General features: G+C 46.1%; 1 protein-coding gene across 2 annotated transcripts in view; it reads right to left on the bottom strand.

Annotated features, from left to right (window-relative positions):
- POLA2 (DNA polymerase alpha 2, accessory subunit) overlaps window positions 1–23343 on the bottom strand; it is a 910834-nt gene that overhangs the window by 185037 nt on the left and 702454 nt on the right. For both annotated transcript variants that reach the window (XM_069644973.1, XM_069644974.1), the window contains one exon: window positions 12519–12643. In XM_069644973.1, the coding sequence (XP_069501074.1) occupies window positions 12519–12643 (125 nt within the window). The remainder of the gene's footprint in view (window positions 1–12518; window positions 12644–23343) is intronic.

Raw genomic sequence — 23343 nt, 5'->3', positions numbered from 1 at the left:
ACACCTGGGGCTTCCTCCTAGGTTTCCCCTCACTTTCTCTGGAATTGGTGCTTGCGCTTAATTCAGAGGGTTGCTCAAAAGTCTTAGTAATAGATTCCAGTGTTCATAAGATGTAGTACCACTACTTCTGGGGCCTCTCCTGTTGTCCATTTGCTTTCTCTGGGATTGGTACTTCTGCTCAATTCAGAGTGGTTCTTAAAGTCTCTCAATAGATTTGAGAGTTCATCACCAGTTACACTTGGCAACTTTCTTGGTGCTTCACAATATACAGGTTTGGGCTTTCTCCACGACCCACAGTTAATATTGCAGTTCCTTTCACGTAGTAAATAAAATCCCTGTTGCTGCCCCCTCTCCTTATCCACCCCGGTACATTCACTTGACGTGGGTGGATTCACAAGGCTTGCCTTCAGGACGGATTTGCTTCCTCTAGTCTCGGTCTACGCTTTCCCAGCTCCAGCACAGAGTCCACCTCGGCACTGCATTATGTCTGCGGATGGTAGGTTTCGTTCCTCCAATTCCTTCAGGTATCAGCATTGTTTATCAGGGCCCCAGCCCACCACAGCTTTCCCGTGGTGACGACCCCACCTATGAAGGTCTGCAGGACAGGACCCAGTCCTGACAGCCGTACGCCAGACCGCAGACCGCCAGCATCCTTCTCTGGCGTTCTCTCCATTGTGCATTGCCGCGTGCTTCCCAGCTCCACACTGCTCTGCCCCTCCAAGCCTGGACTACGTCAGAGGGTTTCCCCTGCATATTGCTCTCCCTTTTCTCGATCGGCTCGTCGCTGTTAGATACAAGTCCCTATTCAAAGGGGCGTTCTGTTTTCTTTCAGGTGTTGTATTTGATCCAGTATTGCCTAAAGCAAATGGAGAGGAAGGCACATTACTTGTTATTGCAGGCAATCCCATATAAGAAGATAGTGTTGCATGTGTAGCGAGTTCCATGTGGTAACGAGAGGCCTTGTCCCCTAGAGGGGAGTCACGCCCAGTGAGGTCCCACTTGCAAACCCCTAGGGAGGGTCTTGCTAAGTGGGCTCTCCCTAGCCTCACAATAGTGGGGCTCCTCCTGGGGAGAAGGGACGAATACTCTTGATTTAGCACAGAACACGGAGTAAATCAATTTCTCCAACAGGAAAGGGTCATTCCCAATTCCAACACACTGCAGGTTCCCAAAGAATGTATTCCTGACCAGAACACCACCACCCATTCCCAGTTAAGGGCAGTGTTTGGGATTGGACTTCGTGCACATTGAATCCCCATGGGACTAAGGGGTGGACGTGTAATATACTTTCAGATTCTGAAAACCATCACCCCCAGGTAAGCAACAATCGCTGAAGCCAATAGTTCATGCCATTGAATCTGTTGCAGGTTGTCAAGGGGTCACAGGTACAGTGGATCAAGCTGGTGTTGTATTTGGGTCCCGCTAGCAGAAGTTCTGATCTTCCGAAGCAGACACGGTTCCAGGGTTGCCCCAGCTGGGCAGGACAGAAGACCTTGGACAATGACCACTGCTGCAGCTAGGGCAAAGGACCCCCCCCAGATACTGTAGGTGTGATGAATTGGCGAAGTAACCCTGGTCTGGCTCAGGTAGGGTTGGATTTTGGTTCCGGTGCAATGCAAGTTCCAGACAGGCACCTCTTCATAGTACAGAGTAGCTGCTACAGGGAACAGGTTTCCATTGCCCAACTGGAGGATCTGTCAAGTCTCATGCTTCAAGTTGGGATGGTGTCTGGTACAGTGATGATACCCTTTCAATGGAGAGTCAGCATCCAGGATACTCCAGTAACACTTCGAAAGTCCAGTGAGGGCAGAATAGGGTTGCAGAACACAGGACTGGTTCAATCTAGATAAGAAAGACACAAAGGCCTTCCCTATGGTGATGCACAGGATCCCCAATGGCTGGCTTTGTCAATACTGATTGCCACAGCAGCAGTCCATTGGCTCTTCTTGGCAATATCTTCTCTGCTTGGAATCTTGCTTCCAGTGGGTGCTCAGCAGCATGGCTCCAGATGCTCTCCTCTTTCGCAAAATCTGGGCTGAAGGCTGCCCCAGTCCATCAATAGGAAGGATCTGCACCATTCAAAAACAGACAGTCTGCAATTGTGGATAGTAAGTTGCTCCACATCTGCCCATCACCAGATATCCTTTGCATGAAAAAGTGAATTATGATCAAACAGACCAAATCCCAGTTTCAATCCGTTGTAGACAGACGAAACATTGACTGGAAATCCAAAGATGGGTCCCAGGAAAGCACATTAACCGATTTAGGCACTTCTGGCCTCTGTGGCCAGGAAGCTGCCCAAAAAGTAAGATGGTAAAAATGTAGGACTTGTGCTTCAAGGAATGCAAGTAAATGGTACTAAAAATGAAACTATTGAGGTAAATCAGGTGGTGCTCAGTAGTGCACAGGAGAAAATGTAAAACACGGTTCACAGACACCAGCGTGTCCTGTAGATGGCTGTAATGCGTGTGCGAAAATGAGCTGAAAAACATGGCACCAGTGCGCGGCCATTTTGGACATTCACTTCCAAACCACAATGAAAGTCTATGTTGCTGTAAGCTCAGTTAGAAGGCAGACATGAATTCTGCAACGGTGGAAAGATTATTTTATAAAACAAGATGAGCTCATTATGAAGGATAGTAGTTGTATTGTTCGTGCAAGGACGAGCTGAGAAGGAAGTTGGAGATGTACAGGTGCAGTGATAAGGGGTGCTGGGAACGAGCATGCAAGAGACAAACTGGGTTTTTCCACTATTAACTGGATTTTTCCACTCTGTCCCCCATCTTTGCTGTCTGTCCTTTGGCCGAGGACGGGTGGCAACCTAAGAGGGGCAGGGATTTTTACCTCATAAGAGGAGAGGGATCCTGGTGGTCAACAGAGAATTGGAACCCGGGTGATAGTCTTGCTGAGAGGGAGGACGCTCCGCTCCAGACCCCGTTAGTACGTGCGATTTCTCTGCCTACCCGCCTCGGGACTGGGTTGTGTTGTGGCCGCAATGAAGTTTTCTCCCGTCACTACACTAATAGTGAATTAGACCTGTTGTAAATATCCTTGCTTGTGTGTCTCTGTATAACCACTTATATGTATGATTAACCGCATGTATTCTATTGGTCATTTGTTTTCCTATAATGTGTGAATAAAGTGCCTGTTAAGAGCTAAGTATATTTCAATTGTTTGTCTAGGTGTGTATTATTGCCTTCCTGAGTCCAAAAACGTTTTGATCCGTATAACAGCGATTGGTCCTATAGTAATTGCCAGGGTCAGAAAAGCAAAACAGTGGCGCTGTAAGCAGGATCTTTGTGCTGTAATTGAATGCCTGAGACCGAACAAATCTGACACGGAAAGGCAATCTTTTCTCTTACATTCGTGATGTGTATCAGTGTGCGTGATGTATTGGGGATAGGGCCGTGAGCCGTTCATAGACCCCATGTGTTCCCCATTTAGAAATAAAAGAAGCTCTGCAGGTGGAGACTGTCCCGAGGTGACAATCCCAGCGTGGATGCAAAGTCCATATGACAAATTGGCACAGACTTGGGCGTGTGGCGCAAGTTTGAATGAGATCAGGGATGTGGGTATAGGAGAGGCGAGTCCGGCCAAGGTGGCAGATTGCCTGCAACAGGTGACTGGAAAAGGGGAATGAGTGTTCAGCTTTGGGTAGACTAGGTTGGATTTTGTTACATGCATTCAGAAGGGTGCATCAACAGAATGTAGAATTGCAGGCAAGTGTCCCAAGATTGGAAAAGGAGCTGGCCACCTAGAAACAGATTGCTTTAATGCAGCAGCTTCAAATGAAATTATATCATGACAAGGAGGATAAATATCAAGCAGTAGCGGAAAGAGCGAGGGAGGGTGAAAACCTGTAAGGTCGCAACATTGATGGCCTCTGCTGGGGTTGATTCAGACCCCGACCAATGGGATGGAGGTATTTGACAGTACTAGTTCAGAAGTGGTTTAAAAGTATGTTCCAGACCCGAGCCCGATAAAAAGAAAGTGACTGCAAAACCGGTCATGCGTAGGCGACCTGGACCACATGCGAATAATCCTGGAGGTGGGTTAGGGGATTTGACCATGTTGGAGGACTATTCTCAACAAGAGGTTGGGGAAATAATCAATTGAAACAAAGGATTGGTGAATCACTATTGACATGATGGTTAGATTGTTTGATGAGGTGCAGCGGGTCTTTCGGTGGACACAACTGACGCCTCAAGGTTCCCGCCGTTGTCCCATGAAACTCATACTCAAGAGGTAAAGCGCTAAGGGCCACCTGCTGATGACCAGGCGAGGGTGCCGCAACTATTATTGCAGTTAGCTGCTCAAGGGTGTAATCGCAAGTATCCAATTATGTCTGACTGGCCTAGCGAGGAGAAGAAATGGTACACACAGGCGATTCAAAGGCTTAGGGAGCATGCCATGAAAGAAGCCATCCATATCGAGGATCTTGCACATATGGGGGTAGTGGCATTATCAGTTTCAGCCAGAAATACCATTATTCAAACCGCTCCCCCGGCATACAAAAATGTCATTATGATTATGCTGGTGGGGATGACTCGTAAGATAACATGAGGTGGTAGATGCAATCAGACAGCTGACAGATTTAGGCAAATGGGACATGACGGAAGAGACACCCTGTGTTAGAGAGGGGCGCATCGACAGACGAAGCCCTGTGAAGAGATTCGATAGTCTAGATTCTCGTGTATCCAGAAAGGATACGTTTTTGGCGTTACTACAAGATGGCGTGCCACAAGAGGATATTGATGGAATTGAGACCTGAAAAATGCATCAGCTATATAAAAAGCGAGTGCTCGAAGGAAAAGAACGCTACAAACAACTGAAGAGGCAAGAAGTGAATAAGCCAAACGGTGCCAGTTCCCTTCTGCTCCGCCTGAGGATGGGAACACCTTTACCATATTAACCGACCTATGCTGATTCGCAGAAAAGTGTGTGTGATGTTGGAGACTGAATCCAAATATACGCACTCAAAACATGAATAGGATTGTGGTCAAACTCTGGTGGCAGCTGCTCAAATTAAGGTAGACAGACGGGCCTCATGTGAATGTAAAGTTGTTCTGGCAATCGGGGAATGCACAAGAGGTTCACGCCTTAATTGATAAGCATATGTTAAAGTGTGGCTAGGTCTGATTCATACCAAGAATTGCACTTGGCTTTGGACTTCAAGCGGATCCGCATGACAGGGGCAAGAACATCAAGGGTATTGGAAATGGAGGAGTAGAGCTTAGACAGGGCTGTGTCAGGATGTCAGTCAGTTGGAGAGTGGGGGAAATTGGGGGAGGTGGTGTCGGCGCAAAAGCCTCAACTGACACTCTTCATAGGCCAGATGTCCGAGAAGGTAGGTGGCAGTGTTGGGGGTAGGCATAAGCTGGGGGGGAGAGAGGAGAGCAGGGAGTGATCGCTCCAGGAGGGGTAGTCAGAGGGATGGAGAGGGGGAGGATAGAAATGGAGAGGGAATCACCAAGGTCACGGAAGAGTACTGAGGAGGAAGAAGGAGAGTCTAGATGGATATTGAAGTCTCCAAGGAGGAGTTGAGAGGTTGAGGACGAGAGGTTTTCCCACTCCGAGAGAAAAAAGGTGATTGGACCATTGGGCCGGTAGATGATAGCCATGGTAACGGGAGTGACTATGAGAGAGAGAGAGAATGCCTGCAGACAAAGCATTCGAAAGAGTATGTCTGAGTGAGAATGATAGAAGCAGGAATCTACTCAGGAAAGATTAGGGCTACACTGCCTCCAGGCCGGGTGGATCTGGGTGCGGAGAGGATCTTGTAGCCATCAGGCAGTAAAGTGTCAAAGCTTGTGACAGAGCTGGCCTTGAAACATGTCTCAGTGAGACAGAGGTGAAGTTCTTCAAGGAGGTGGCAGATGTCAGAGGAATGTGACAGCAGAGCAAGAGTTGAGAGTGGGAAGATGAAGGTTGCCAGCCTTAAAGGCCTTCCGGGGAGGGGTACAAATCAGAGGTACGCCCTGCGGAGGTGAAGAAGCTTGAGAGGGGCAGAAGGAGGGAGGAGTGGGCAAGGAAGCCAGGGAGGGGTAGGAGAGGACAGCAGGAGATTAAAGGCAATTGAGGCGAGGGAAGCGCTTATCAAAGAGGAGGCGATTGGCCTGAGGGCCTTGGACCATGACTGCTGTTAAAGTAGACATTAATGATGACTTTAAAAGAGTCGAAGAGCTTCCTCCCCTCCCATTAATGCCAGCATTAATGGGAGAGGAGGAGACGGAAGAGTACAGAGATCATATGTAGAGTCCATAGATCTGGCGAGGGATCGACAAAGAGGATGTTGGTGAGGGTCTGTCTGGAGAAAGCGCTGGAGTAGGTGTCAGCGATGGGGAGACGAGGGTTGGAGAATAGGATGACCTTTTTGAACTTCTTCCTACTAGACTTAATGAGAAGGGAGGGCTAGTCAATGGAGAAGCAGTTGGAGAAGATGGGAGAGACAGAAAGCGCCATGTGAGTGGTAGCGACAGAGGAGGAGAGGGGGCAGAAGCAGATGGAAAACGAAGAGTGCGGTGAAGTCACTGGGCCTCCAAGTTACAGAAGGTAAAAAAAACAAGCAAAGTGCAGAGCAAGTTTTAGCAAGACAGCGGGATTTGAAATCCTAACCAAATGCAAAACACAGCAGGATCTGAAATTACAATTGGGGATTCAGATGCTATCAGAGGGTGTAGGACACACTCCACAAATTAGTATGAAAGCATCGGAGGAAGAAGCAAGGCAGGACATTGAAGTCAGATGAAAGGGGCGAAGGAGTTTGTCCAGATGGGAGGAACAACCCATGCATAGGGTGGTGTGAATGCATGCTAGTCCAGAGTTCCTGCAGAGTCAGGCTGCAGCATCATGGAAAGGGAGCAGAAAGGTACCCCAAGTAGCAGACAGGGGCCTTCGTAGTGGGCCAGCTCCTGCCTCCCGGTTGCTGCTATTGGCTAATCAAGCCGAGGGAAACCAATGAGAGGGGAGCTGGTCCAGGACAGTGAGGAAGGCTCACAATTATCCTGTTGCGGCCATGTTGGAAGGCCGAGAACTCACTTGATGTGCCATTTGCGAAATGCCCAAATTAGTCAAATTCTGATGCAAAACACCTAGTTCTAGGCAAAAATTGCAGGGATCACAAAGCGGTCTTCCAATAAAGTAAATTTAGAATTATGAACTTCAATATTCATGCGGCGGCGGCGTGCAAAAATGCACCCTTCTCCAACCTGTCTCGTTTGGGTGGAGCAGTTTTCATGAGAACCAGGCCTTCCTCCCAAATGTCCTCCAAAACAGGTACCAACATGATAGTCTTCCTCTTGGACTCCCGTCGCTGGTATAGGAAGCCCTACTTTTTGGTTTCCTCAGGCATCAGCTGGAATAGCTCAGATGCCCTGGAGAGTGAGTGGAATGATCCCACCTCGTCTGGTGGAGAGCCTTTATGAGGGGCGTCCAGGTGCAGTGATTTTTTGTTCGGCGGGACAAGGTCCTCATCTTCATAGGTTCCTGCGGCCGTCATGTCAGTGTGTGATTCTGGGTCCGCTGGTGGAGTCGGGTCCCGCCGTGCTGATGTGGCAGCATTGAACAAGGCTTTCTCTTTACTTGGAGGCTGGTCAAAGCCCTGCGGTACAACAGGTGCTGGTGTTCGAGGCAACCTTTGCTGGATCACCATCACTATGGTGTGGAGAGTTGACAGGATGTCCATGGATATGTCCCTCAGCTGTGGAGGGAATGGAGCGCTAGGTCCTGCGCTGGCATCTTTCTAGTGGACTGTATGGACGGACGATTGGTTGCTGAGAAGATGTCCATTGATTGATCTTAAACCTTTGAGGGCTGCTTTGGGGCCTTCCGCCACACCTCTTTTCACTCCTGAGGGCAGCGCACTGGGATGTGAACTGTTGCTCTCCCCCCCAGGGGCGCCCGCAGCCTTCGCTGCTGCCTCGGCAGCTGTGTCTTGCCTGGGAGGCAGGGATACACTGTGCTGTAGGGACCACCCTTGTCGGGTCGGTGGTACCCCCCATAGCGGTCGCCCCCAGAGGATGTCGAGGAAGCAGTTGACAGTCTTTGGCTGTGCTGGTGTGCCTGCTTTGAGGCCTTCTTCTCTTCCCTCTGGCCTTTGTTTCTCGGAATTATCCCTTAACTTGGCTGGGGTGGAGGACTTCCTCTTTGAGGAGGAACCCGATGGCAGGCTGATTGAGGAGGCGGACAGTGATGGCGATCTATCCAACCTGGGACCTCGCTTCAGCGGCGAACCCGGCAGAATCAGCCTTGTGGTTCTTGGCCTCATCTTGGACCCCTCCCATGGATGGGGAGTCAAAGGACTGACCTCCCCCGAAGGGAGACCGCTCCTAAAACAGACAGTTCCTGGGTGAGGCATGAACCTGCTTGAAGGAAGGGTCAGGGGCCTTGCTCGACCTCAGCCATGCCGCCAACCTGCTACGCCAGTCTTTCTTCGTTCTCTTCGAGAAGCCTAGGCATATCTCGCACCCATCCTCGTTGCAGTCCGAGTGCAGGCAGTACAGACACTTTTGATGTGTGTCCTCCACAAAGATATTCCTTGGCCCGCCTTGGTTGCAGGGCCTGCAAAGGGTCTTTCCCTCCTTTTTCTCCTCTGTCATGGTCGGAGGGCTTGAAGTAGGCCCAAAACGGCCTTCCAGAAACTTTGATGAACAAACACCCTTGAGGGGCGCGCAACTTCCTTCACCGACAACGGATCTCCGTTGCCGGCCGATGAAGATAGGAGCACAAGGGCTCTGATGGAACAAAAATAGAACTCTGAAAAACTTTGTGAAAAAGTACAAAATAGCTCAGAGAGCAACTCTTGGACTACCAACACTGAGGCGTGTGGCAAAAATCTCAAGCTGGTTGCCAGAGGCAGGGCTTAGGGAGAGGACCGTCATTGGATGGGGGCAGTATGACCGAGAGTACAGTGATTGGTTTAGAGTAGAAATACAGTTTTAAAGTGAAATATTCATGAGCATTTAGATCCATGCCAGACCCCATGCTGGAGAAACAGCAGCCCCTGCAACTGCTCAGCTGGAATGTGTGCTGAGAACAGACAGCTCCTCTAACCAGCTCGGAGTAATCAAGTTCATAATTTTTCTCCTCTGCTTTGCGTAAACCATGTCAAACTTCCAAGGAATTACCAATGCATCGTTTAGGGATCCACCTGCAGGAAATGTCCCTGGAGAAGGCCGAACACCCCTTTTTCAAGTTTGAAGCAAAACAGGTTAATCGTTGGAAGCCTCCACATGGAGACAATCCACTACACAATATTCCCATTCAGCTTCCACACATGGAAGATCCCTGAGAAAAGGCTCAATTTGTCTGCCTGAGTGCTCAGACTGCTGGCAAGGTGTGCCTGTCACCTTGATCACAATTATCCAAAACCAAAAGGAGCATGGCATCCCTGCACAATTTGAGCGACCCCACCCAACTGTTGTCAGTCGGCACCTTGACAGTCAAACCTGTGTTTCTGTGTTAGGTGGGTATAGAGTCTATTCTGTTAAGTCATAACTTCACTTTTAGTGGGTAACATACATGTAACACCTACAGTAAGACTTAATCAGTGTGCACTAGCTAAGCTAGCTTGACGGCTTAAGGTTCACTCTGACATGACATGGCAGTAATGGCAAGCATCTAGGCCAGGGGGCTGCAACCTTTAGCTCTCCAGGTGTTTTGGACTACAACTCCCAACAGCGCTAGCCAGCATAGCATTATGAAGAATTCTCATTTCTGTGCTAATTCCCTTCAACCTTAAAGTCACCCACAGCTCTTTTACTGGACTTTTTAAAATGTTTAACCTGGAGTGAGTGGGACTTTTCTCACTCTCTCATGTGTTTTGACCCAACTTGGATTATGCGTTTCCTCTGTTTTTCAGTCTGAAACTCCATAGGCATCTACTTTTTGTATGGTGACAGCACCTTCAGTGCAGTGTCACAGAAATCCTTTTAGATTTCTCATAAGGTTTAGATACCTTTCCTTGTGTGAACTACTGCTCCCAAGAATAGTAAAGTGAAATCGACTTTACTTACCTTTTCTCTTAATAGGTCCAGCACACACCATCTCTTATGTAGAGTGCTGGGGGGGTTACTTGGTATCCCTTATCCTACTCTCCGATGTAACATATTTTAGGTTACCCTCACTACTTTAAATGGCTGGTGGCAGTGGTTTACATTTTCCTACCATTGTGCTTTTCTACCACAGGCTGAATCCTTAGCTGCAGTATAGCACGCATGGGTGACCATTTTGTCAAAATGGCCCAGTCTTCTTTTTTTCGCCATTTTCGGTCTGTGAGGTCTTTCTTGGATTTTACTCTGCGTGTCGAGCCAGGTTTGAGCACTTTGTTCGTTTTGCCTTTGGCGGGCTTCAGCACTGAAGCCCACCTCTGGCTCCAGTGTGTCTGGAAAAGCAAGATGTGAGGGAGGTTCCCGAAACTCCTCTCTTTGTCTCTAGAGTGCATAAAAGCAACCAGTCCTGATTGGCTGGCTGGCCCTTCAGGACAGCCACCCTGTGGTGTGAGCGACAGCCTAGGCTGTCCATGCATGGAGAAACCTGCTTAAAAGGTGAGGGTTTGGGGACTAGAGGCAGAGTCGACCACTGGGAGACACACCAGACGAAGAAACCGGGAATGAAGCTTATTGCATCCTCCTGGACTCTTGAATTGCCTGGAGAAGCCCTGCTGAAACTCCTTTTTCTAATCGACAAGAGAAGCTCAGGAAGGGACTACTTCCCTTGGGTTAGTGGGACCAACTAACCCTGAGACGAACCCCACTGGACCATCTCCCCAGACTGGCTGTAATTCGTTGCTGCTTCAGGAACTGATTGCCAAGGGTCAAGAAATACGTAGTCTAGTGCAACATCTGAAATCCGGCCAAAAGCTCCAGGCATCTCCTAAGGATCCTGCAGAAGCAGGACAACCTGGGCTTGAGTCCCCTCACCACAGTGCCGGACCCAAGGAGTAAAGGAAGGTATCAGAGATCCTTGGTGGTGCAGTTTACAGAGCACTGAAACCGTGAAGTGCTGCTGAAGCGAAAAGAGCCCATAGCTGCCGACACCTCCAAATTGCTACCACAGGAGCCATCCAGACGTCCTCCCTCTTGTCCCCACGACTGAGGCTCAGGAACCCAGGGTTTGCACTGCTGCAACAGAACAGAATCCAGCTGCACTACTTTTCTTCAAACAAGAAGTACTGTTGAGACTTGGGGTACTTACCTCATTGTCTCATTAGCTGTGTTCTTCTCAGTTTAGACTTGCATTGGCTTACTTTTTAGAGTTGGTTCTAACTCTGCTTTTCGTAGGCATCACAGATTGTGCCTCTACAAGTGATTTATACAAACGCTGATTTTGTCAAGACTTATTATCTAAGAAGTTACTCAGCTCCATATACTATGCTCCAATTGACTTTGGCTGTCCTGGCTCCCTGCAGCCTCTTCTAGTCCATTGACTTTGATATGTCTGTCCCTCATAGATGGTAACTGGTTTTAAACTATTACTGCTGGGAAAAGCTTGTCCAGACTTCATTGGCAGATTTAAATATACTTGCACGCCCCAAGATCCTGTTTAACCCGTTTCCTTCCTTTAACCTTTCTTTTCTGCAACCTCAGAATCTGCAAAGTACAACTAGTGATATATAAATGCAATTACTGTCCTTGTGAATGAAGTCACCTCCGGGTGTAGGAATTGTGTAAAAAGCATATCCAAAGAGTATCTACTAACTTGTGCCGATCCTGAAAAGTATTAGTATATTTGATGGTTACATAAATTGCTCTTTTAAAGAATGCTTATTTAAAAATTGATGTTTAATAAATATTTATAGCAGCAACCTTGAGTATAAGTGTTGCTTGGTTACTTATAAATATGGATGTCATTGCTACAGCTCTACAGCTCACATTTACCCCTCTTGAGATAGACCTGGCTGCTCAGTCACATCACCAACTAGTGTAGTACAGACCTATACGAAAAGGTTGGTTACCTAATACAAAGCAGATAAGTGTTGTGTAGTGTAGTCTCACACAGTGCGACTACACCAATTCTTAACTAAAACAGTCAATGGAAAGGGATCACAGGAATTGTGTTCTACAACATGTGGAGGGCCTCATGTTGCAGACCCCTGATCTAGGCCATGGCTATCCCTGACGTACTTAGGTTTCCGTGTGACATTGGCATCACCATCACATTTAGAATGCATTTGAAACAGCTGTGCTATAAAGGTAAAAGAAAACATAGGATGCCAAAAGAACAGACTTTGAAGAAAAAAAAAGTTGCCTTTGAAAATCAGCATGACTTCAAATACAAAGAAAAATCAAAAACATGCTAAAGTTTGAAAAGTGTTCTGGGGAGTCTTCTGACCAATGGAATATAGAATGTATGAAGGATATAAAAAATATACCATTAGAGAGAATGACTGTTAGTTGCATAAATGGTCTTTTTGGAACCAATTCCAAGGAGGTCGGGTAGCAAAAGTTAGCCAGAGATCAAGGGTTTTCAAAAGTTATATATTGCACTGGGGCAGGAAGACCATTATGTCCCTCACTTACCAGAATACAGACGTCTGGCTTGTCCCGGTTGACAATATCAATAAGATCCATCATGGGGTCAAAGGTGATGCTGTCTGAGGTAGTGTAGGGCCCGCATGCGATCAGAATCATCTGCTGCTCCCAATCTAAAAGGAAACCAAGAATTAGCTTAGCTGAAGACACTGCCTATTTAACCATTAGACTTCACTCACAGAAGCTTGCTATGTCAACTAGAAGTATTCTAAAAGCTTGGGCAATAATAGGCAGTCTCTGGTGCAGCCATATGCCTTACACTGTCCCTCCCCCCTTGTTAGATGCAGTGTCCCCAGACATGCTTACAAATATCCTGCCAGCTGCAAACAAAGATCATTCAAGTGGTAAGGGCAGTGCTCTTCTCATCCTTGCTTTGAGCATTGCAGTTAGAGGCGCCAACAAAACAGCCAGGCTTGGCATTTTAAAGTGGTATCCACTTCTGATGCTCCAACTGAAAAATGTACACATTACGCAAATGCAGGGAAAATCTAGAGCAAAAAAAAAACATTAAGTAACATTAAGGCCGATTTGAAAAATGTCAAATGAACACAAAAAAAGTGAAGGATGGAATCTCCGACTTAAACTTATTACACATCATCCTGTGTTTATTTGGTCCGACTTCCATTTAAGATACAAGCTTAACATTTTTTCCATTATCTATGACCCCTTATGTTCGTTCATGTCATCTAGGTATGTTTGTTCAGCATAGGTTGGCCAGAGGAGCCAAAAATAGCTCCTGGTAGCTGCTGGTGTCAAGCTAACCAGGCTCATCTGGGCTACAAGCAGGAGCTACATAGCTCCCAGCTCCTCTCAATTTCATACCCTGCTTTGTAACAGCAAATAAGTCAAAGGGAGTGCCCGAAAACTGCATCCATAATTACAGATCTTCCACATCTGCTGTTGTCCATGTCCAACTGTTCCATGACCGTTTTTCTTTACTGCACCTTTCCTTCCATTTCTATGGACCCCTAAAATTTGCTTTTATTTTTCTATCTGATCTGCTCTTTTTTTTTTTTAGAGCAGCACAGCCTTAAGCTTCACTACACTGGCTTTTTTTCTCATTTGTTATGGGGAAACAGACATGTCCTTCAGGCTGTCAGTACTGGGAAACTGTTCCCCTTAGTCTTGTGGCTATGTTACTACCTTTAGTAACTTAGCATTTGTGGTAATTTAATTTATATCATTGTACAATGCATCTTACAATGCAGTACAAAGGGGTACACTTTTTGTTTTACCCTAGACCAACACTCAGAATTTTTTGGTTACTCTAGGTGTGCTAAATAGATCAGCTGATGGCAGCAGCGACTATTTTTTGGTGCATTTCGTTTTAGCCTTAATGCGTTTACCACGTTTGGGTACTAACTGTGGCTAGTGGTCGGACATGGCCATGCCACAAGGTTTTTCACTTGTCCTTTGGTCACCTTGTCTTTTAGCCTTCTTCCTGGCCCATAAGGCCAGGAAAATCCTTATATGAACTTCCAGGACCCAGGAAAGCAGAGACTTGGCAGGTGACTGGAGAGGTAGGTGTGTTTGCTGCCAGGAAGTGGGCTGGGACTGCCTGGTCCCAATCCACAAATGGCTGCCAGCATGTTTGAGTGGTATACATGGGTTTTGCCACCAGTGGGTGTGCTGGGGTGCGTGTGGGCCAGATCGGTAATTGGCTAGTGAGTCTTTCAGCTTTTACCTGTCTTTTAGCATAAGACGAGGATGCCTGGAGCCACTCTGGAGAGATCCTGGAAGAAATTAAAGGAGCTAAGAATCCCGTCGAGCTGCAAGACTTGCGAGGAGACCGTGAACCCATTGGAAGAAGGCCTGGCGACCAACTTCTGCTGCTGGTAGAGCCCTGTCCTGTGCAAGATCTCCAGCAGTCCTGTGAAGGAGCTGCAACCCTTGGAGTGGAGGGCACATCCATTCGACGTCAGCTCAAAGACCTACAAACAAGAGCCTTTGGAAGTGCCCCTGGACCACCCAGTGGCTGACTAGCTCCAAGTTTGGGCTACCGTGCTGCAAATGTTGCCGTTCCGGGTTGAGGCCTGGAACAGGGGACGTGGGGGATGGGGTGTTCTTCTTGTGCAATGAGATATACCTCTGCAAAATGTCGTGGTCCTAGCACAAAGGGGCCCCCAGATAGGAGGGAAAGTCTGACTACTGCGGCAAGTGAATCCGTTTGTGTCGACGTGCATCGGTGGCCGTCGTCTAAAACTGCTGACCTGCGTCCATCCCTGTCTTGAGATGAGACCTGCATTTGGTTCTGCTGCATTCTTCAACTGGAAGACCGTGCACCAGCATTGATATGATAGGCTATAACATGCTTAATACCCGGAGGTTTCAAAGCGCGGACTCCCAAAGCGAGCAAGTTGCCGGTGAGCTATCCTCCCCAGACGAGGATAGACATCAACTGGAGAACTGCTCAAACCTGCAACCCATAGGGACCAACGGCTGAGGCTGCCGGCAGGAAAAGCGACATTGGACCCTCTTCAACCAACCTGGCAAGTCCTGTGAAGAATCGTAGTATGGGGGTGAGTTGTATCAATTCTTAACCCCTTAAGTGCCAGGTTATTATTGAAATCTATGTAAAAAGGACGAGTATAATCATCCTTAAAGGAATTCCTAACTCCCTTTAAAAAGTTTTGGTAACTTTTAGAAACATTTTGTATTACTTTGGCTTTGCCTTTGCTTGTTCAAACAAGCAGTCCGAAATTTGACAACACATTTGTTCATCAGATGAACTTGTCCCCTAATCCTTGGAACTGTTCACTAGACCCCAGAGACCCTACCTTCATGTTTTCCAGCTTCACAAACTGTATGGAACTTTGCTGAACGTTTGGCCACAAGGCCCCATACATTTTAGGGATGGACCTCTGAAGTTAGGATTGAATCTCCGTGGGCTTTTAGTGCTGATACTAATCTGTACCTTTCTTTTCACGGGTGTGATATGTATTTTGCCCTACAGAAGCGATTGTGTATATGTAACACATTTTTAGTGTTGTGTGATATTACCTGTCATTTTTCACTGTATTATTTTGCCATAAGTAATGAAGTATTTTTATATCTGTTTGTCGAAGTGTGTTCCTTGGCTGTTTCACTGTGTGCGCTCATTGTGGACCCCTTACAAGGTCACCACCTCTTGAAACTTAGAGTAGGACACTTGTCTTACTACCCTAAACTAGTTTGGCTAAAGCTCCCAGAGTTGTCCCTGTCGCAATAGTAGGTTGGCCTTCTATACATCTGCCCACCAGGCCAGAGTATAGAAAATCAGTCCCAACACTGCCCATTGAAAATGTACACCTGGACTTGATATTCCTTTCAGATACCTGATATTTTTAATTTCTGACCATACATGGTTTAATCAAACTTCCTATCCAACTCGGAGCTTTAATTCCATCCAAATTGTTGCAGGCTCAAAAAACAAAGTTCAGGAGAAAAACGGTCCAACCTGAAGAGCTATGCAAAATCCTTTCATACTTAAAATTAGATCTAAACATATATTGGAATTCAGTGTGTGAAATACATGTTTTATATTCCGAGATGGACATAAGCTACTACCTCTCCCCCGATCCTCTTAGCTGCTGCTGTTACAGGATTCCCGATGTGGTTCCTGCATAAAAGTGCTCATCAGGTCCCTTAAAGGAGTTGCTGGAAATCATGTGTAGAAGTGCAGTAGTTTGTGTCTCAGTTACCAACACAATGTTGTCTGCCTCCACACAATATTCGTAAATGTTTTGTAACACTTTGCTATAATGTTTTGAAACAATAGGCAAGGTTTTTCTTAAAAGTCTGGATAGGTTACCACAAAGCGTCTCGCATGACAGTTCCGAACAAACCCAGCCCTTAAAAAATCTCAACACTTCAAATGGGTTTCCTGAAAAAAGAAAATACTGAAACTAGAATATCAGTTCCTAAATTACACCTCTGCCCTATTTTTCAGAAAAGGATGCCTGCATCTTTCACCTTTAAAATACTAAAGTGTTGTTCTGCCATTCAAAGTACATGCATGTCTGCAAGCGTGGTTGGAATTGGATAGCAAAGCCATCTTTTTAACATGAAATGTAGAGGTTATCTTGCATTTACAAATAATCAACCGATTTCCTCTTGTAGCTGGTTATTGTAGATAAGTGTAGAAATTGTGCAATTGATGGGTAGTGTGACAAATCCAGGGAATTTGCCCCTTCTCCAGGGGCAGCCACCCCCTTCGACACTAGGGAGGTGAGCCCACTACGACAAAACCTTTCCTAGGGGACAGTGCAAGCAGGATCTCACTGTTGCAGAGACAAACTAGCCTGGAGGTAGGGGCACTTCACCGATGTGGTGGGCAGATGAATGCTGGAGTTGGTGGAGAGCCTACATACACAAAGCAAGACAAATGAATGATGCACTGCAGTGGGAGAACCGACCACCCGAGAAGCACGGTTACGCAATTACTGGAGCAGCCCCCTCTCCCAACAAAGAAAGCCACATGAAGAGCAGCTATGTGGATAGCACAGAAGCGAGAAAGGATGGGGGCAGTGCTCCAAGGCACTCCACATGGGTGTGAAGACAATACGAGGCAGATAAAAGAGTTGGAGGGCCCATATTGGGCTACCAGATACCCAAGAGGAATAAAAAACATCCAGGGGGAGTGTTAGGCAGAAACCTGTGCAGTTCCCTTAGGGACCACTGCAAAAGATTTAAGACTACAGGTGTTGGCAGTAAACCCACTTGGTAGCAGTCTGCACCACCCAGATTTACCTGGTAGCTGTGGCTGAGCAGTCCGACTTCCCTCAAGAAGAGTTAGGCAGTATGCAAAGTATACAGAATAGGCACTCAGATACAATAATACAAGCAAACACTGACCAGAGCTTTGGTATCAACGTATATAATTATTTATTTAAAAACACAGTTTGAAACACTCAAGCACTCTTATTGTAAAATATTCTAAACACAGTTACTATTGTAATATATACACCCCTTTTTCCTTATCAGATGAGTCACAGTAAAACACCACTTATTTTCATACAGAGGTGAGCGCTTAACTAGATTGCACTCCAATAAGTTTGTGAGAAAGGAGGGGGGGGGAGACAGAATATGGAAAGGTACACCACTCTAAGATTCAGGAACACTATTAGCAAGGCAGAAAAGCAAAAGTCACTGGTGAGCCAAAGTCCAAAGGCTGGGCCCACTTTTAGAGAGAGCAGAGCACAAATGCGCCCAAGATCACACAGTTACACTAGGCTTAGAAAGTCTTGCAGAGGGTTCAAAAAGAGTTTAGAGAGGCTTAGGAAAGTTTAGCCAGGGTGTCCCAGGCTAACCCAGGTTCGAAAGCCAGGGGCTAAATCTACCCCGTACAGTCGGTAGCAAGGGAAGTCAGGCGGGACATGGTACCTTAAGTGGGAAGGATCCTCCAGCGGTGGCAGTTGTTCCTGGTAGTGGGTGCAAGTTGCGTCATCGTCCAGGGGAAGAGAAGATCTCGACTTGGAGGAAAGATGAAGGTTGTTGCACTACCAGGGCAGAAACCAGCCGCAGAGTTTTCCTGTTAAAGGTGGTACCTTTGTTTCGCGGTCGTGGTAAAACGTGGTATCCTGGTTGCCGGGGTGCTTGGCACGGGGAAGGCGGCCACGAGGTACGTCGGGAAAGCGAAAAGACGGTGAAACTGGTTATCCCCACCAGTCAAAGGAAGAAGACTCTCCGGCGGGAGATCTCCTCTGTCGTTGGGAAAAGTGGTGAGGTGGTCCAGCAGGGCCCCACCGGTGGTGGTGTCGTGGCAGGTCGGCTCAGCTTCTCCCTCGTCGGATTCTTAGGTCCTGTGGTGACTTCTGAAGTTCCAGTCCCCAAAGCCCTGCTTTTATGCAGCAAACCCCCATTCACTCAGCCTAGCTGTCACTCAAACATGCTAAGTGGTGAGCCGGCCAATCAGGATGGAGTGCGACTTGAGTTGCCTAGGCAACTCAGTCCAGGGTGCCTAAATTTCCCACCACCCCTCCTAAGTACCCCACGCAGAGTGGCACCACTTTGGAGGGCTTCTGTGGAGAAGCCCACCAAAAAGTGGAACAAAGGGCTCGACTTGGGTTGGAGACACAGAAGAGAACACAAACGCCATTTTAGAATCAAGTTTTGGTAAAAAATACCAACCGGAGAATTAATATTAATTAAATAAACCGGCGGTATGTTCGAGGCTACCGTAAATAATTAAATAAAGATAGTAGCCTAAAACAATGGGAAATCCCATAGAAAAATATTTGCGGTTGAATATAAAAAGTAGTATCCATTGCCACCAGCCAAAACTCAATCAGGGGGGACGGAGACGTGCCCCCTCAACTAACAGACCCCGGGGCAATTGAATTGCCCCAGCCAGTACGTCCACAATATGATGGTTTGTACTGGTTCTGTTCAGAATTTAAGACTAGTAAAGTCAATGGTGACTTTACATGCCCTGAGAGACAGTCAGTCCCAGGGTATGGAGTCTATACTGGGGGGTCACTATGACACCCCTGTGTTACTGCACGTAGGGTGCAGTGTAACACACATCACAAAAACACATGAAGCCCTATGGCGTAAAAGACCCCATAGCCCATTAAACACATCTAGATTCAAAGGAACACACTCAAATCATGCCCAAGAGTGAGGGTAAAAGTCTCACTCTTGGCAGGAGAAAAAAATAAACCCCAAGAATCCAGCAAAGCTGCTGGGGGACTCACTAGGTTAGGAAATTCAGCCTAAACAGAGAATTCTCCCTAACAGGAGGGGTCGAAGGGGGGCTTGAAATAAAGACCCTCCGAGCGGATGCCTGAGACCAGAGAGATATAGAACATCCGGTAGGGGTGAACCAGAAATAAAAACCCCACGAGTGGGAACCAGAAACTTGGGAGAAAGAAACATCTGAACCAAAAGGTCCCGCGAGGGGGCAAGAGCCACCAGTGAACCAATAGGTCTTAAGAATCTGGCCCTGGGTCTTTGCTAAGTACTCAAGTCCAAGCAGGACCAAGAAAATCCATTGCTTCAAAGGAGTTGAATCGCCCTGGAGGGGTTAGTCAGACACACTAGCTACAACAGTGAAGGATCTAAATGTTCAAGTGTTACATTTAAGGAATGAACTTTCCCAGCTAAGTAAGACTATGTTGAGGTGGTCAGGAGGCACCTTTTGTATAGAAACACAAGAACCTTTGAATAGCACGTGCAGGTAACAACCTGAAGGATCCAGAGGAGAATTTGAGAGACATCAAGGAGGTGGTCACATACCAGCCAGCACCACCCTGAGTGAGCTACCAAAATATGCAGATGAACTTCCTTGTCCACATATACGAAGATCTTATTTATTTATGAAATGTAACTTATTACCTGCTATGGAAAACCCTGGAGCATGGATAAGAATGCTGTGCAATGAACAAATTTGTCAATTGTGTGCAAGCGCTTTTGAAACAACCAGGCACTTAAGATCAGATTGTAAAATGAGATTGAGAGGAATCGGTACTTGGGTGAATATCCATGCAGGACTTTCTCCAACAAAGCAGCACTATGAAAAGGGTTGATAAAGGGTGATAAAGGGTGATAACAGTAATTAAAGCTGCAATACAAATTTGGCATGCAATAATTAAAAAAATTGGCCTGTCTAATATATTGTAGCAGCCGGTCTATGTTTATCGAATGTTTAGTGACAACTAATGAATGTGTATTTTTTGTGAAATTCTTTATGTTAGGATTTGTATTAAATATTGGTTTTATGTAAATTGTAGAAGATCATGTTGATCAATCAAAAAGGGGTGAGGATAGTGGAGCGGTTTTTCTTTACAATAAACTTGAGACCCTTGAAAACATTTCTTCTTGTCCATCTCCTAGGTCTGATTTACCACACTAGGTACACTCTAAAGAACTACTATAAACTGCTACTGGCCAGCAGATTGAGGTGCAGTAATAGTTGATACATTAAGGAAAGCAATGAGTGTAAAGTTTCCTTGGAACGCAGGGTCAGAAATGACTCATTTTTGGAAACAGACCTTTTGTAGATAACACTGTTGACTACTTCAGTGTGCTCATGAAATCAGAAGATGTACTAATGTGGCACAATCTGGAGAGAGATTTACAAATGAGGTAGGAGGCAGGCCAAGCAAGTGTAGTATCCTGGATCCCAAGATTAGAGAGGATCAGAAGGAGAAAAGAGTTGTCCACTGTGTCAAAGGCAATGGAGAGCTAGTAGGACGAGATTGTATACATACAGTATTGGTGCCATTCTTTTTAAATAACTAGATGGGACACCAAATAAGACTTCATATATGCATTTTGAGGGTTCAGAACATGACAAGGATTTTGTAACGCATGCCCTTTTTTACCCCAGCATCTGATTTTCTACCATCTAGAGTGCATGGGTACAAAGTGCTGCTGCCTTTCTCTTTGCTTTTTTGACCACAGCTTTACTTATCCCCTCATGCTGGTACCCAGTTGCTAAGAGACTTCAGTTGACGGAGTGAATGTAGATATTAGAATGTGAAGTGAGATCTCCAAAAGGAACCACTGACCTTCCCCTTAAAACTCTTTTATACACTTTAATTACACTTCTATAAAAAAAGTCACAAAAGTAGCACTCCAGAAACAAAACCCACAACAACAGCTCATAGCATCAATTCAGTCAGACAGCAATGAAAATAAATCATGCAAGAGTAGCACTGAGTGAGCAGGTTACTCCACTACACAGGAACAGTGAATCTCACCCCACCCTCCCCACCCCCAAAGGGCCTCTGAAATTCCACTGCAGTACCATGGCAACCCTTGCTGTGCATTATAAAAAGCATGCCTCCCTATCTTAGCTTCCAATGGTTCTCAACTATGGGTATCACCCATAAATTTAAAACTATATGCCCTGCACAGACAGCTTTGACAGTTCTACTCCCATTTACTTCACATCCCGACACAAATTATCTGGGGGACAAGCCCATTACAAATGCCGGAATCCGCGCTCTAACTGTTCAACTCCTGTGGATCATAAGACGCATTCTATTCAGCTGCCTTCTTCATATCGCCATCACCAGCTTTTTCTGTTGTAAACTTTCTGGATAAGCAACTTGATTGATAACATTCACAACTAGATTCTTTTTCAATGGAATGCTGATGACACTACTTTTATCAGTCTCAGCTCAAGCAGAGCATGGCATTCTTGCTCTTTTCATTGGACCTGAAAAAGTAACCTTTAATATTGCTGCTTCCTCAGAGTATGGAGTTATCTTTACATTACACAGAAAACGAATTGGAATCTCCTAGTTCTCATCAACCCTTTCTCACATCAAATAATTAGTTCGCTGTTAGAACCAGTTTATTTCAGCAAAACCTTGTGTCCATATTTTACTTTTGCTTAATACTAATGATTCATAAAGGGCAAACAAGAAAATTGCTTATTTACTCAAAAAATGTAATTCCACAGCCCATTTAGGTGAAGATGATTCAATAACCAAAGTCTTAAATTATACAGCCGTTCTGTTGCAGCAAGGCAAATGGCAGTCAAGTACACAAACAATTCAATGTATGGATGCCCAAATGTAAAATGAAGAAGATGAAAATGTAATAACTGTCAACTGAAAACTCAAGAGGGCCAAACCTCTTAGAGGTGAGTAGCATGAACACACCCACCTGCATTCTTATGGGTTTCAAGTAGTGGTGCTCCCAACCACTTGTAAAACCGGCCAGCTTCACTTGAGATGTGTATAGGTTGATAATGCAGAATCTCAGGAATCGGGCTCTTAAATTTGGCATCCATGGGTTGGGTGGACATTTCAGAATTGATATGGAAACAGTGATCCTGCCAGACTGGGTGACTCAGTGGGACTCCTTAACCAAGTATGTGACTCTGGAGAACCAAATTCTCTTTGGCCAGTGGAATGCCATATGAAACCCATTCACTATATGAATTAGCGGGTGGGGGAGCAAAATTCAGGAGCTACCACTTTCACCGTAACAAAAAACTCCATTTGAAAGAGCATCTTTCCTGATCCAGGATGCATAGGTAGACCATTTGGACTTTCTTTGGAGCATGCGACCATCAGCTGAAGATTTTACATGATGCTTGCTAGTGGATAATTCTTTGTGCTAAACTGAAAGCAGTTTGTTTTCCACCATCCTGAGCTTAAAAACAATCTGAACGGTTGCTAGAGAGACACACCCATCACTACTAACCACATTCCTCGCTCACCACTGTCAGCCATCAGTCACTGATTTCCTAAGTGTCCCCTTCCCCCAAAATTGGGAAGTAAAACACAGCAGACTCATTTATTCTGTATATCAAGACACTCCTTTGGCCAAAAATGGGCCGAAAGACTTTCAAAACCAGTAAAATGTCAGAGCATTCAATGAGGTCCAGCGGCCCTTTATATCTAAGGTAGCTGGCACACAGTAGGTACTTCAAGGAATCAGTTATGTTACTGCTCAGTATGAAAGGCAGAAACTGAATTGACCTTAGTAGATTTACTTTATTTGCCTATCAAGTCAGAGCTTTTAGAAGAGAAAGCAACTGCAAGCTTTCTGCCAACCCCAGTGCTGAGAGTGGTACAGTTAGTGGCCATGCCCAACCACCTGTTATTATCCGTGAAGACATGGCCACATACACAGATCTAGCGTAAAAAGGATATTCATTACTTTGGAAAAGTGGGCTAGAGAAGTCTATGGTGGTGAAGCCTTTACCAGTAAAACACTGACATGAGCGTTGATGTCAATCTCTCACCCTCTGATAAGAGCGAACACTCAGGTCATGGATGTGTGAATAATCAAAAGGTCCAACTGTATTACTCTGCATTGTTAATGAACTACCAACCCCCCCACCACCCCACCAGGGACTGGATTTATCACAAAGTAG

This window comes from Ambystoma mexicanum, chromosome 2p (assembly GCF_040938575.1).
Source record: "Ambystoma mexicanum isolate Mex_15411 chromosome 2p, UKY_AmexF1_1, whole genome shotgun sequence".
Taxonomy (NCBI): Eukaryota; Metazoa; Chordata; class Amphibia; order Caudata; family Ambystomatidae; genus Ambystoma; species Ambystoma mexicanum.
The sequence above is the reverse complement of the archived record's forward strand: the minus strand, read 5'-3'. Positions and strand labels throughout refer to the sequence as shown.